A 15487-nucleotide genomic window follows, 5' to 3' on the forward strand; every position below is an offset into this window, starting at 1 on the left:
TTTTTGTTTAATTTCCCATTATAAAGTATCTATAATTGGCTGGTCTTTCAAGAGAGGTCAATTTTATCAAAACCAAAATTATTCGTTGACTCAGGCAATGAAAATTTCATTCTTTCACATCCCTCTCTGAGCAGACTGAAGAGTGATCTGCCAAGAGTACTACTGAAGACAATTAATTAGACAACGGTTTAGGCTGAACCATCTTTGTATCAAAATAAACTTTCTGCTGGGCAATTAAAAATACCCATCTGTGAACATTGCAAATTATTGATTCCATGAAACTTAAATTAACCAGAAATGGCAAGCAGGCATTAATATATTAGGCCTCTAGAGATAAACGTCAGAACATGTTAAGAGGATATTTTACATTTAAAAGCCTGATAACAGATGAGTAATAAGAATAAATGGCAGCCATTATTTTAATGTATTTCTAATTTTCTAGAAAAGGAGCTGCAGACTTTCAAATGTTATGGAGGTTTGCTTCTAAAAGGTAGGGACTCATTTTTCAGAGTGTAGTCTAATTGATGATTTGGCTAACAACAATTCTCATGTCAAGTACATTTCTTCAGGAATAATCTTATCATCAATTCTACATCTTCACCAGGTTGTACATCATCTCAGCCCTTTAAGACTATAATGAATTTACCCAACTGGTAGAACTATGTATAGCCCACTTAAGGCACATGCCATCAGGTTGGGTCTGATACTTGATGTCCACATAGACAAATGCCCACCAGCTCTGCTTGCTACAAGTAAAAGCCCATAACTTTCCCAAGAAAATTGCACTGTTTTTTCTGTCCTACTATTTAAGGGAGAGGGAGGGAGGGAGGAAGAGAGAGGGAGAGAGAGAGATAGACAGACAGAGACACACAGAAAGAGAGAGACACAGAGAGACACACACAGAGAGAGACAGAGACAGACACAGAGAAACAGAGAGAGAGAGAGACAGAGAGACACACAGAGAGAGAGAGAGAGAGAGAGAGAGAGAGAGACACAGAGAGACAGAGAGACATACAGAGAGAAAGACAGACAGACAGAGATCAAATTCTGAAGCTCAAGCTCAAATTCTTTGGCCGCCTAATGAGAAGAGAGGCCCTCATGTTAGGAAAGATGGAAGGAAAAAGGAGAAGAGGATGGCAGAGGATGAGATGGTTAGATTGTGTGATTGATGCAATGAACATGAATTTGGCAGACTGTGAAGGCACAGCTTGGAGTGTTATGGTTCATGGGGTTGTGAAGATACAAATACAGCTGAACAACTAGATTAGGTAAGGGAGGTAGGGAGGTAAGATAGGTAGATAGATAGATAGATAGATAGATAGATAGATAGATAGATAGATAGATAGATAGATAGATAGATAGATAGATATGATAGATATGATAGATAGAGATAGATGATAGCTAGATATGATAGAAATAGAAATAGAGTTAGATAGAAATATAGAGATGGAGATTGATAGAGATAGATAGATTTAGATAGATAGAGGTAAAGTTACACATATACATAGTAATAAAGATAAACAAGACTTCAGTCATGGAATGGTATGAGGGGATGGCTTTGGGAGACAGGAGGAAGAGCAGCCCTTTAGGCAACAGTCAGATCAGGGGTGGCTGAGTCTGCAGAAGCAACAGGAGTGTACCCAATACTAAGGAAACCTCCCTAGTATCTTGGACTGTTAAGATGAATGGGGGAGGGATAGATTTGCAGCTTTGCAAGATTCTGTGAATGTAACCTTACACTAAAGAGAGAGTTACCAAATCCTAAATTCAAAGGGCTCTCTCTTTTCTCTCTCTCTCTCTCTCTTTTATGCAATATCCAGTTTGAAGAGCTATGCTTTAGAACTGGAACGAATCCCGCTTTAACTATTCTGATCTCTGTTGTCCCTGAAATACTCTTGTCCTTCTTCATCATGTCTACTTTTCCAAAGTTTTTCTCCCTAGAGGGTAGGTAGCTTGTTTTCTCCACCACATGATTGCACGTCTTCTTCTGTTCTTGAATCTGAGAAAACAAAATGATCAATCACCCTCTCTTTCAACTGTCAGTTCATTAGCATGCCAGCTGACCTTATTTTTGTTTTTAATATTTCAAGTTTTTCCACTCTCCATTCTTAACTTTCTTTAGACATTTCTTCTAAATTATTGTCTTCACCTAACAGGTTGGTTAGTCCTAACATCTCTGTTTCAGTCACTTCTTTTGATTTCAGCCCTCCTTTATTGCAATCCTGTCTTTTCATTCTTATTCCCTTACAGGTAGTCCTCAAATAACAACTGTAATTGTTACACTGAATTATGGTTGTAAAGTTGTGACAGTGATTAAATTGGTCACCAGAGATAAACACATTCATATTTTTTTTGCTACTTTTGCTTAACAACCATTGCTAAAAAAATAATAATCATAAAATCAGATTGGTTGTATTACTGACCCATTTTACAATTGTAATTTGGCAGATTACATTATGGTCGTATTTCAAGGACAAGCTGTGTTTGAGAGTTGGTCATACTTCTCTTTCTAGTGGAGTCAGTTACTGAATGATGGGGTGTTATCTGATTTTTTTTCTGTTTTTCTCCCCACGTTATGTATTCATTTGAAAAATGTTTATAACCAAGTTCGTTTCCAGTTTACGTTATGGGAGGAGGAAGAAAAGGAGGAAGAGGAGGAAGAGGAGGAGGGGGAGGAAGAAGGAGGGGGAGGAGGAAGAGGGCAGGAGAAGGAGGGGAGAAGGAGGAGGAAGGAGGAAGGGAAGGGGAGGAAGAGAGGGAGAAGGAGGGGGGTAAGAAGAAGAGATTTACAATTTACAAGCAGTGTCAGACTGAATACAAATATCAAAGTAACCTCAGGTCAATCCTACACATGAAAGCATCTTGCAAAACTGCAAAACATTATTACGCCAGTATGCAGAACTAACAATATTAGAATACGAATCACAGAATGAGACGGAGAATTGGCAAAAACATAACTTAAGGGTTCTGTGCCCTTATTCAGTGAATCCAATAAAAGCTTAGGTATTAAAGATTTAGGGGTGACACGATCACTGTCTTCCAGTACACGAGGGGCTGCCACAGAGAGGAGGCGGTCAACTTATAACCCCCTGAGGGCAGGGACAAAAGTAACAGGTGGGAGGTTATCAAAGAGAGATCTGACCTAGAACTAAGAAGAAACTTCCAAACAGGGAGGACAATTAACCAGTGGGGAAAAAACTTGCCTCCAGAAGTTGCGGATGCTCCATCACTGGAGGTTTTTCAAGAAGAGATTGGACAACCATTTGTCAGGGATGGTATAGAGCAGGAGTGTCAAACTCAAGGCCCGGGTGGGGGCGGATCTGGCCCGCAAGGTGCTTAGATCTGGCCTGCCGGGCAACCGTGGAAACAGCAAAGGACCGTCCTGTGGTGCTTCTGCCAGGGAAAACAAAGTTTGGGGATGGGGCCACCCGCGGCCTTCCTTAGCTCTGTTTTTGCTGGCGGAGGGTTGCAAGAAGCCGTCGCAGACTAAAACAGAGCTCGGGAGCCCGTTATCGCTGGCAGAATGGCTCAGGCCACCAGAGGCCATACCACCCCCCCCCGGCCACGCTCCCCTACCCCCCAAGGTCAAACACAACCCTGATGAGAAATTGAGTTTGACACTCGTGGTATAGAGTCTCCTGCTCAACCAGGGGGGTGTACTAGATGATCTCCAAGGTCCCTTCCAAACCTGTCACTCTGTGTTTTATGTTCTCATTTCTTTGGCCAAACTGAGGTTAACCTTACTATAATGGTGGCTTTAACCTACTTGATTTTAAACTATGTAGAGTTTTTATCATTGTTCTTCTCTTTGGGCCCATCTGGATGGCAAGTGTGTTATACCTTAGAGATACCTGGAATTTTTAGGGTGCAGGTATATTAAGATACCAGCTTGTTTATTCTAGCCTTGAATAGAGTAATAACTCTCAGCAATAACTTCTTCCGTGTGGAAAACTGTCCTCTAAATATGGAAGAAAAATGTCAAACTTTCACAGGTAGCTTTGAAAGGAATGCTGCGGTCAGACAAAAAGCCGCAAGGAAGTCCCACCCCTGACGGTGCCAGTATTGAAATAAAAGTTTCTTATTTTACAAGAGTGCCCGCAATAGGAATTTGCAAGGTGAGAAGTGTAATTTGAAAGCAGCAAAGTGGAAACCAAGCACGTTCAATTAGTTCCTTTAGGATTTAAGTGGATTTGAAGTGGATTAGGACACGAGTCTATCGGAAAGAATAAAAATGACAATGACACCCAAAAAGGACACCACTAAATATATGGTTGGCTAACAACCCAATGACACCAGCACCAGGGGTGGGTTCCTACCAGTTCTGTCCACCTCTGAAGAGCAAGCAGCAGACATATGTCTGCTGATGTTTTTGCCCACACGCCCACCCGGGCTCTTACCTGATCTTTATTTCCTGATTTTTCAACTTCAGCTGCTGAACGAGGCACAGCTGCAGTTAACAAAACAAGAACAGAGGGCTGTTTCAAAGGCTGCTTCTCTGCACGCAGTGTGCTGATGACGATTTACAGGCGTGCGGCTCGCAGCGTGCAGGGAAGCACATAATAAATCACCGAACCTCGTAAATCCTGAACTGGTAGTTAACCCTGTCGTATCCCACCCCTGACCAGGACCATATTTATTAGAATGAACTGATATCCAGGCATCAGACTTGTGTGTGTGTGTGTGTGTGTGTGTGTGTGTACCATACTGTCAGGTTTCTGGCAATTCTAAATCATGAGTCTTGAGCCAAACTCCCAAAATTTCAAAAGATTTATTGGAAGTCAACATGTCAGCATGACCTGGGTGTAGCCGACTCTGAGACACATCATTCACTGTCACCCTTGAACCTGCTTCCCCCACCCCCACCCCTCTGGGTATATCATAATTCATATTCTCCAATAGGACACATCCATAGCCCAGAGTCATCAATCATGCTCTCCAGTTAGAATTTTGCACGGCAGAAACTTCAGTCACCTAGCGAACTATCTTTGAAAACATTTATGGAATGCAGTTTTGGTTTTGCAACTCTAAAAAGACCATAGAAATACTTTATGAGTTGACACATACTGTAAATTAGGGCTCCTAAGTTCTTATAGAATGAGATTGGTCAACTAACAGTCTTGCTAGTTACAATGAGCATTGGGTGAAATCCAGCAGGGAATCATTTACTTATTTCATCTTTTTTTTAAAAAAAAAATCAGTTCATAACAGCTGCCTATTTCACAGCCCTATTTTCCTTGAAGATAGAGCAGCCAGCCGATCAAGTGTTAGCTGCTCATACTACAACCAGGCAATATGACCCCTACCATGCCCCTGGAGTCTTCCTTTCAATTTTGTTTTTGTTTAAATTGAGCGGAAAATAAATGGAAAGCTGGGCTGCTGTCAAGGGCCAGCAAGTAGCATCTTCTTCATTCCAGTGTGTCTCCAACCAGATCAAAGAGAGGTTGGCTGCTCCCATCTCTGCCCCTGACCCTCCAAAATAGCAGGGAGCATTGGCAAAAGTTGTAGCTGCCGTACTTGTAATATTGTAAAAGCTGTTGCTGTTTGAGAGTGCAGCTATTTGCTACGACACACAAAAAAAGAAGATGCTGTACCCTAGAATGAGTGTAGAGAAAAAGAACAAAAGGCCTGGGGCTACATAGTACGATGGTGAATAGAATAGAATAGAATAGAATAGAATAGAATAGAATAGAATAGAATAGAATAGAATAGAATAGAATAGAATTCTTTATTGGCCAAGTGTGACTGGACACACAAGGAATTTGTCTTTGGTGCAAATACTCTCAGTGTACATAAAAGAAAAGATAAATTAGTCAAGATAAATTAGTCATGAGGTACAACACTTAATGATAGTCATAGCATACAATAAGAAATCCAATCATACTAGGAAATAGTCAATAAAAATCATAAGGATACAAGCGACAAAGTTACAGTCATACAGTCACAAGTGGGAGGGGATGGGTGATAGGAATGATGAGAAGATTAATAGTAATAGTAATGCAGACTTTGTAAATAGTTGGACAGTGTTGAGGGAATTATTTGTTTAGCAGAGTGATGGCGTTCGGGAAAAAACTGTCCTTGTGTCTAGTTGTTCTGGTGCGCACTGCTCTGTAGTGTCGTTTTGAGGGAAGGAGTTGAAACAGTTTATGTCCAGGATGTGAGAGGTCTGTAGATACTTTCACAGCCCTCTTTTTGACTCGTGCAGTATACAGGTCCTCCATAGAAGGCAGGTTGGTAGCAATTGTTTTTTTCTGCAGTCCTAATTACTCTCCGAAGTCTGTGTCTGTGTTGTTGGGTTGCAAAACCAAACCAGACAGTTAAAGAGGAGCAGATGAGGGAGCTGGGTGTGTTTAGCTTAACAAAAAAGAAGATTTGGATGTGGGGGGGGCATGATAACTGTCTTCCAGTACTTGAGGGGCTCTCACAGAGAAGTTGACTTATTCTCCAGAGCCCCCGAGGACAAGGAGTAAGAATGTTTTAAAGAGAAATCCAACCTGAAAGTAAAGAGAAATTTCTGGACAGTGAGAACAATTAATCAATAGAACAGCTTGCTTCCCGCAGTTGTGGGTGCTCCATTACTGGAGTTTTCAAAAATAGACCAGACAACCATTTGAATGGGATGGTATAAAGTCTCCTGCCTGAAGCACGGGGTTGGGGTAGAAGACCTCCAAAGTCCCTTCCAGCTCTATGATTCTATGAGTCTAATTCTATGATTCTAGATTGATTCTATGATTGATTTAATTATTGAGTCTATGAGTCTGTGATTGATTCTATGACTCAATGACTGATTTTATGATTGGTTTTATGATTGATTTTGATTGATTCTGAGTCTATGATTCTATGACTGATTCTATGATTCTATGTGATTCTATGATTCTCTGATTTTATGACTGATTCTATGATTGGTTTTATGATTGATTTTGATTGATTCTGAGTCTATGATTCTATGACTGATTCTATGATTCTATGTGATTCTATGACTGATTCTATGACTCAATGATTGATTTTATTATTGGTTTTATGACTGATTCTATGATTCTGTGATTGATTCTATGATTCTATGACTGATTATATGATTATATGACTGATTATATGACTTAATGACTGATTTTATTATTGGTTTTATGATTGATTTTGATTGATTCTGAGTCTATGATTCTATGACTGATTCTATGATTCTACGACATTCTCTGATTCTCTGATTTTAGGACTGATTCTATGATTGATTCTGTGATTGATTCTATGATTCTATGATTCTATGAATGATTCTATGACTGATTCTATGACTTAATGACTGATTTTATTATTGGTTTTATGATTGATTCTGATTGACTCTGAGTCTATTATTCTATGACTGACTCTATGATTCTATGACTGCTTCTATGCCTGATTTTATGAGTATGATTCAACGAGTGATTCTATGATTCTGTGACTGATTCTATGATTCCACTGTGACTTTGCCCAAACAAGGGTTGCTGCATGAACATCCTTCCCAACCAATGAGTGATTTCATTCCCCTTCTTAAAAGCTTCTTGCCCTTCCATGTAATGGGAAGCCACACTTGCTTTATGAGCAAAATTGTGATGGATGAGACTGAGCTAGAGCTGAGCTGACCTAAAACCTCCTTGTGTGTTTGCAAACCAGGACAATGGAAAGCGAAGACGGACGGAAAGCCTTCCTTGTGTTTCCGGCCAGTAAGAGCCAGGCCTCGAGTCAGAAAGGGAGGAAGGGAGCGCTGAAAGGCAACGGGAGGAGGATTGACTACCTGCTCTACAGCAAGGAAGGACTCTACCTGGAGTGGAAAACAGTAAGCTGCTTTTAATGACATTTAAAGCTAAAATTTCAGGTCCGCGGTAAGGAAAAGTGCTTCATGATACAAGGCTCTTCCCACCAGGAATACCAAGTAAGAAATTTGCATGCTAAGGGCTCAACAATATAAGTGGAAGGGAGAATCTGATCTTTCCACGCTGTAGATATTGCACGATGTGCCCTGAATTCAAGGAAAGATCTAAATTTAATTATCTGTCAGGCTTTATTTCATCCCCAATGTTCTGGTGCAGATTTTATTTTTTTAAAATTTTATTGTTTTTTAAGACAAACATAGACAAACAAAACATAAAAACATCAAGCCATCTTCCATATAGTGTGTCGGTTGGTTTACAAATCGTTTTGTGCTTCCACTTCGTAGTCTTCAATTACAATTACATTGTATATATTCTCATATTGTCAATCAAATATTAAGTACATTAATATCATTGTTAATCAATCATTTGACTATACTATTATTCATTCATGTTTTACGAGATAATCCATATTTTACTTAATTTGTTTTATGACAGTTCATATTATCATCTCAAATCTATCCTACAATCATTTTGTAGATATAATTAAAAAATACATCTTTATATATTCATTATTTTCTAAAAATCTACATATTTCATTGCTATGTTTTATTGTCTAACCATTGATAGAATAGATCCCAAATTTTATAAAATTGTTTATCATCTTGTTCTCTGATTTCAAATGTCAATCTACTCATTTCAGCACGTTCCAATATTTTCTTAATAATTTCCTCCTGCGATGGTATTTTTTCATTTTTCCAGTTTTTGGCAAATACAGTCCTAGCTGCTGTTAATACATTTACAATCAGATATTTCAATTATTTACTATATATTTCAGGTAAAATTCCCAATAAAAATATCTCTGGTTTCAAGTCTATATGCTTTTTTGTCATTTTTTCCAACCATGTGTGGATTTTAGTCCAATATTTTTTGGCATCCGCACAAGTCCATCACATGTGGTAATATGAGCCAGGTACCTGATGACATTTCCAACATTTTTCAGATTTGTTCTTGAACATTCTTGCTATTCTTGTTGGGGGAAAGTGCTACCTGTAAAACATCTTATACAAATTTTCTTTATATGCTGTTGACATTGTCATTTTATAATTTTGAGACCACAATATTTGCCATTTCTCTAGCTCAATCCCATATCCAAAATTCTTCCCCCAAGCAATCATTGTTTCTTTAACTTGTTCTTCTTCTAGTTTAATTTCTAATAAATATCCACACAATTTTTAATCACCTTTTCATCAGTACCTGTCAAAATCTTATCTAAATCAGTCAGTTTATCATAGAAACCTTCTGTTTTAAAATCTTTATCATACCGTGAATATATTTGCGCATATGAAAACCAATTCATCTTTATATCTTGTTCCTCTAATTTTTGCATGGTTGTTCCTTTTTATATATTATAGGATAGGAAAATGCTTCAATAGTCGATAGCCAGACTGGAATTTTCAAATAACATTGCCTTTTAGTCTTCTCCCAGTTTAACCACAGAGACTCCCGTATATAATGTCTTCTAAAATACCCCTGTGTTTTAGTTCCTTACCATAAAAAAGCATGCCACCCCAACAACAGATCATGTCCTTCTAATGTCAACAATCTAGCATTTCTTAATATTCTGGTGCAGATTTTAGCTAAGAACTACCCTATTGAAATCTGTGCAGAAGAGCCCATTTTGAGAAGAGTGATACATTTAAATGCATGTGTGTGTGTATGTATGAGCATGTGTATGTGTGTGAGCATATTGCTATGAAGCAGGTATATACAACATATTCTGAATTCCAGAATCTGGGGACAAATGTGAATGCCAATGGTTTTGGAAGCATCCATGTACTTATGTACAAAGAAAGCTAATTTATGTTATAATTGTTTCATTCTCTTTTTCCTTTCTTCAGACCAGCCCCCTCCACTTCTTCACTAAATTGTTGTGCAGATGAGTTGGGACGTATATTTGGGGTCCTGGGAGTTTTTTTGCTTAGAAGGCAAATGCAATGTAGGGGCCTAGGCACTCTCTGACTTTGGTGGTTTTCTTGCATGCATTTTATTACCCAACTAGGTAACATCATCAGTGCTAGATGGGAGTCTGGTTTGCTCTCTTTTTATATACAGTAGCTTGCCCTGACGGTGTTGGTGAGAGTGGTGGTTCCTTGAGTAGGGTTGTTATTTCATGTTTGATTGTCTGAGTTTTCTGTTTTGTATTCATTACCTTTTATGATAAAAGAAAATAAATATATTTTTAAAAATGCTTGCATAATAGCAATAGCACTTAGACTTATATACTTCTTTATAGTGCTTTCCAGCCCTCTCAAAGCGGTTTACAGAGTTAGCATATTGCCCCCAACAATCTGGGTCCTCATTGAGCCTGGTGGGATTCGATCTGTCAAATTGCAGTAGGAGTAGCTTGCAGTACTGCACTCTAACCACTGTGCCACTGAGGCTCTTGGTACTTTCTTCTACCCCTGATGATTTATTTATTTATTATTTATTTATTTGATTTGTCAATTGTTTACAAGATAATAAATATAAGTGTATACATAGTTATGAATACATGAAATGGGTACATATAAGAAAAATAAAAGAAAAATAAAAGAAACAATAGGACAGGGATGGTAGGCACATTGGTGCGCTTATGCACGCCCCCTAGAGACCTCTTAGGAAAGGGGTGAGGTCAATAGTAGACAGTCTAAGGTTAAAGTTTTTGGGGTTTGGGGAAGAAACTACAGAGTCGGGTAGACATTGACCACTCTGTTGCTGAAGTCGTATTTCCTGCAATCAAGTTTGGTGCGGTTTACTTTGAGTTTGTATCTATTGTGTGCTCTTGTGTTGTTATGGTTGAAGCTGAAGTATTCATTGACAGGTAGGACATTGCAATGTATGATTTTATATACCATGCTTAAATCAGACCGAAGACGGCATAATTCAAGGTTTTCTAGTTCTAGAATTTCAAGTCTGGTGGCATAAGGTATTCTACAACGAGTAGAGGAGTGGAGAACTCTTCTTGTGAAATATTTCTGGACTTTCTCAATTGTGCTAATATCAGATACGTAATGTGGGTGATGTTACCTAGTTGGGTAACAAAACCTCTGCAAGAAAACCTAGTTCAGAGAGCACAAGCACCCATAGTCCTCCTTTGCTCCTTCTCCTCCTCCTCTTCCCCCAACAAACCCCACTCCCTTCTAGCACTGATATTACTTACTTTGGTAATGAAACATCTGCAAGAAAACAACCAAGCTCAGAGAACCCTTCCCCCCAGTTCAACCCTGAGCTATAAATATTCTAAATCCAATATAATTAAAACCCTTGACAGCTTGCAGCATTATTATTTTTTGTAATCACCTTGTGCCATCAAATAATGACCAAGCTGATTTGTAGAAGGAGACTTCCCTTTCAGCCAGACCTCATTCAGGGGCTTGATAGACTCAACAGAAGGGAGCCTCAGAGCCCCTGAAGATTACTAAGACCTTCGTTTGCTCTTTCTAAAAAAATAAATAAATATATATATATATATATTTCTTTTGTTGTTCCCTTTGCAGGAAGTAGAAGAATTCAGTTTTATTACCCAATTGGCAGGACTCACAGATCACCTGCCTGTTGCCATGCGTCTAGTGGTTTCAACTGGAGAAGAAGATTCTTAAAGAAGGAAGGAAGGAAAAATGTCCTCAAGAGCCTAGCGGAGGGAACTTCCACATTTGTGACCAAGACGCAAGAGTGGTCTTTTTCTGGTGCCCCCATGCCTCTAAACCCCTCAGGACGGACCAGGCTGGTTTCCAATTGATTTTTCTACATTCAAAACCCACTTTGGAGGCTGTTGAAAAGAAACACAGAGGCGTATGTGAACATATGTGGGGAGTTGGATGAGATGAAGGTCAACTCTATTGACAAGTGTCACAAGTTGCCCCAGCAACCAGGCAGGCCTATATTTCTATACTTTCACTGTGGACTTAAAAGAAACCAAGATAGAAGTCCCAATTCCTTTGAATCAGTGCCATTCTTACTCAATCTACGTACACCCACATCCGCACATATGCCCACCCACATATATATCTATATATAGAGATAGAAATATATATAGGTATATACAGATATATAGCACAATTTAGTTTATAATTGGTCTGTGTTTGTGCTGCTCCAGAAGTGAGTTTTTGCTTTATTTCTTTAGATATCCTTAAAATGTTAACTCTTTCTTTCTTTTCTTTTCTTCCTTCCTTCCTGCCTTCCTTTTCTCTTTCTTCTGTCTTTCTTTCCTTCTCTCTTTCTCTTTCTCTCTCTCTCTCTCTCAATTTTTTTTAGCCTTGTAAAGTTGTAGCAGCATGCTTGGATTGGATGCATGTGTTTACATTGCATGACATCACTTTGAAATGAAGTGGTTGTAAAAGTTGGAGGGTGGATGGGTGGGTGAAATGCTACCCCCCCCAATGGTGACTCAAAATCAAAAGAGGCCAAGGAAAAGCATTTTAGAGAATGAGCCCCTCTTCAGGTTCATTGATGAATACTAAAAGGCAACCAGGTCAGTTCAGTATGGACCGTGGAGGAATGAAAAATGCAGAACTCCAATTCATGTCTTAATGCAGCTCCCACTTTTAAGAAGAAGATAATGCCAACAAGGATCAACTGATTCATGAAACACACTGAAGTGGCGCTGGTTTCTTTGAAGAGTGTTCCCAAAGATTGCAAGAGAGAGAGGATTAGAGAGAGAGACATGAACAAAGATGATCTGATCCAGCTGGTCATTCTGAACCAATAGACTAAACTTTTGATCTGAGGTCACTCCCATCCCAAAGACCCTTTTAAATTGAGGGGAGCAGCAGATCTGAAACTTCATATATGGAATTCCAGGGGCCATCCCTTGACCAAGAAGCTCCACTGATAATAGGCATTGTCCAACGTTCCTATATCTCAGCTCAAAAACTGAACAGCACTGTCATAAGACAGAGAACCATTGTGTCAGGAGAAAGCTAGCTCAACCTTTCACCCGGACATGTTCATTTTTTAAGCATAGGAAATGGTGAGAAAGAACTGAGATTTAAAAATAATAATAATAATGGCCACCTTCTGTATGATGCAGTATTTCCAGGGTAAACTACAGTGTTAGATTCTGCTAAGCAAATGGATGTGGATTACTACATCCGTAGCACAGGCTCCTATCCAGCTCCTAGTAATGTCAAGAGGAAGGATCTCTGAATAAGATAGAACAGGGTTTCTCAACCTTGGTGACTTGAAGATGTGACTTCAACATTGCTGGCTGGGAAATTCTGGAAATCACAAAGGTTGAGAAACCCTGAGGTAGAATGAGGTTATAAGGCCAACACCATTAAACTGATAAGGTACTGCTACGATCATCTTCTTTTAACTCTTTGCAGGGTGGAATCTGGGGAACTGAATGGAGCTAACAGAGTGTTTTAATGGCCAGATGCCCTTCCTTTCACCAATGCGGAGTTTTGTTCAGCAGATACATTCTCAGAGGGCCCAGAGAGAGAAACATCTGCCTCTATACCTAGAATTGAACTCCTCACCTCCTGATTGTGAGGCGAGTGTTCCACCTCTAGGCCAACTGCACCACTCTAAGGTACTGCTATGATACAGTAATTAATGGCTCTGATATTTTATCAGTATTATCAGAGCAATAGGAGATCCACTTGAGGAAAGTGACCAAGTGCTATAAAATGGAGCATGGTTTTGATTCCAAGGAGGAGAATCAAAAGTCAAGGCAAACTTCAAAGCAAAGCAGATAGGTTTTCCTGTCGAAACTTCACAAAGTTCTACCTATACTGCAAGACAAGAATAAGGAAAAATGGTTGAGTCAAAAGATTTGACACCTATTTTGGGAGGAAATATAACCGAAGAGCTTTGAGTAAGAAAGCAGATCCCAGAGCAGAAATCCCTGACTACTAGTTAAGTAATTAGTAGTATACCGTAGTAAAGTAGTAGTACAACAGATTCCTGCTGTTACAGGAATCGCTCTCCACTTTGAGTCTGTTTTCCACTGAGCAATGCTAACTTGCACCACATCATTGTGACATATTCCCATTGGAAAGAGCTCCAGGTGGTCTTTGACTTACAATGGTTCATTTCGTGACCATTCAGAATGACAAAGGCACTGAAAAAAGTGACTTATGACCGTTTTTCACACAACCGTTGGCAAACTGACTCTGTTATATGACGGTTGCAGCGTCCCAGGATCACATGATCTCCTTTTGCGACCTCCTGATGAGCAAAGTCAACGGGGAAGCCAGGTCCGTTTAACAACCATGTGACCAACTTAACAAAACCGCAGGGATCCATTTAACAAGCCTGGCAAGAAAGTCGTAAAAGGGGACAAAATTCACTTCACGAATGACTCGCTTAGCAAAACAGAAAATTGGGGCTCCATTGTGGTTGTAAGGCAAGGACTACCTGTACCTAACTGGCTGCAGTCAGGCTGTACTTGCATGCTAACACTGACATTTTCCCAATGTGTTGGGGTTAATCATGTCCATAAAAAACTTGTCCATTTGGGGGCAGGCTTAGTGTCAATCATAGCAACTATAATTTTATACTTCTAGAAATTGTGAAGTCCTTGGTGCTCTCTGAGCTGGGTTGTTTTTCTTGCAGATGTTTCATTGACCAGCTAGGTAATATCATCAATGTTAATGAGGGTATGGTATGCTGCCTGTTTATATACAGCAGCTTGTCCTGCCAGGGTTGTATTCTGCTTGGTTTTAACAAGGAGAAAGCTACTTGGATTTTCAGGTTTCCTATGTTACAGTTTTTCCAACGCTGGCAGGAAACTGTGGGCACTGTGTATACAACACAGAGCACACCCCACAGTCACTAGCACTGATATTCATCTATTGGGCTACAAACTTCATAATTTCTGACCAGGACTACCAATAATCTTGCTCGTTTGGAATTATGGATGATATTAAATAGGGAAACACTGCTCCACCAATTATATATAACATCATGAGCAGCACCAGTACCACAAAGGTGTTACTGCTATTTGCAAGTGGTGACAATCAAAGTTTATGTTATATTCATTTTACTTGCCCAGACCCTATTCAACTGGAAGCTAGCATGCCCCCAATGGGATATCCCATTCAAAAATAGTCATACATCAATAAAGATGCCTTCCTATCAAGAATAACATATATTGGGTGGGTCTAATGCTTGTTACTGATGGCGTGAATGCTTTGTGAGGCTAATGTTCCTATTGGCTAAGAATTCTGGGAGTTATAACCTCATTGCATCTGAAAGATAGTCAGTTGGGGAAGGGCATCTTAAAAGAAATGAATAATCTGCCAGGTAAAAGAATAACAGGTATGAACTAAGAGACCCCTGCAGAATGCAGATTTTAAAATGTGGTGTCCAAAGGTTGGGATTTTGAGCAGTCTTGATAGATCTCTGTGTCCATGGCACTCTATCCATCATTGTGGAAAGCTTTTACAAATGAATGTGACTTCAAAAATGCCTCTCCTTTGAGAGACAGCCAATGCTCATCCCAAAAGTGCATTTTCAAAAGGCAACTGTATGTTTTGCTTTTACATCCAAGAAACTTTTTTGGGGGATGAGAAGCGAAACTTGTTCAAGGAAAGAAAAAAAAGCCCCGTTGCCTTTTAAGAAAGCATCTTTCGGACAGCCATGACCTGGGTCACTGAGAATCTCCA

At 39.4% G+C, this 15487-nt stretch overlaps 1 protein-coding gene across 2 annotated transcripts in view; it reads left to right on the plus strand.

The window, feature by feature from the left end:
- The window catches only part of SMPD3 (sphingomyelin phosphodiesterase 3), a 76849-nt gene that overhangs the window by 37003 nt on the left and 24359 nt on the right, over positions 1 to 15487 (plus strand). Inside the window, exons 6-7 of one of the 2 annotated variants that reach the window (XM_087971657.1) lie at positions 7642 to 7804; positions 11378 to 12009. In XM_087971657.1, coding sequence (XP_087827783.1) covers positions 7642 to 7804; positions 11378 to 11479 — 265 coding nt within the window. In that variant the 3' untranslated portion in view covers positions 11480 to 12009. Of the gene's footprint in view, positions 1 to 7641; positions 7805 to 11377; positions 12010 to 15487 lie in introns of those variants that run through there. The other variant, XM_087971658.1, reaches the window with a different exon arrangement.

Source organism: Notechis scutatus, chromosome 9, assembly GCF_049901735.1.
Source record: "Notechis scutatus isolate UNSWTSFEM ecotype Mainland chromosome 9, rNotScu1.2, whole genome shotgun sequence".
Taxonomy (NCBI): Eukaryota; Metazoa; Chordata; class Lepidosauria; order Squamata; family Elapidae; genus Notechis; species Notechis scutatus.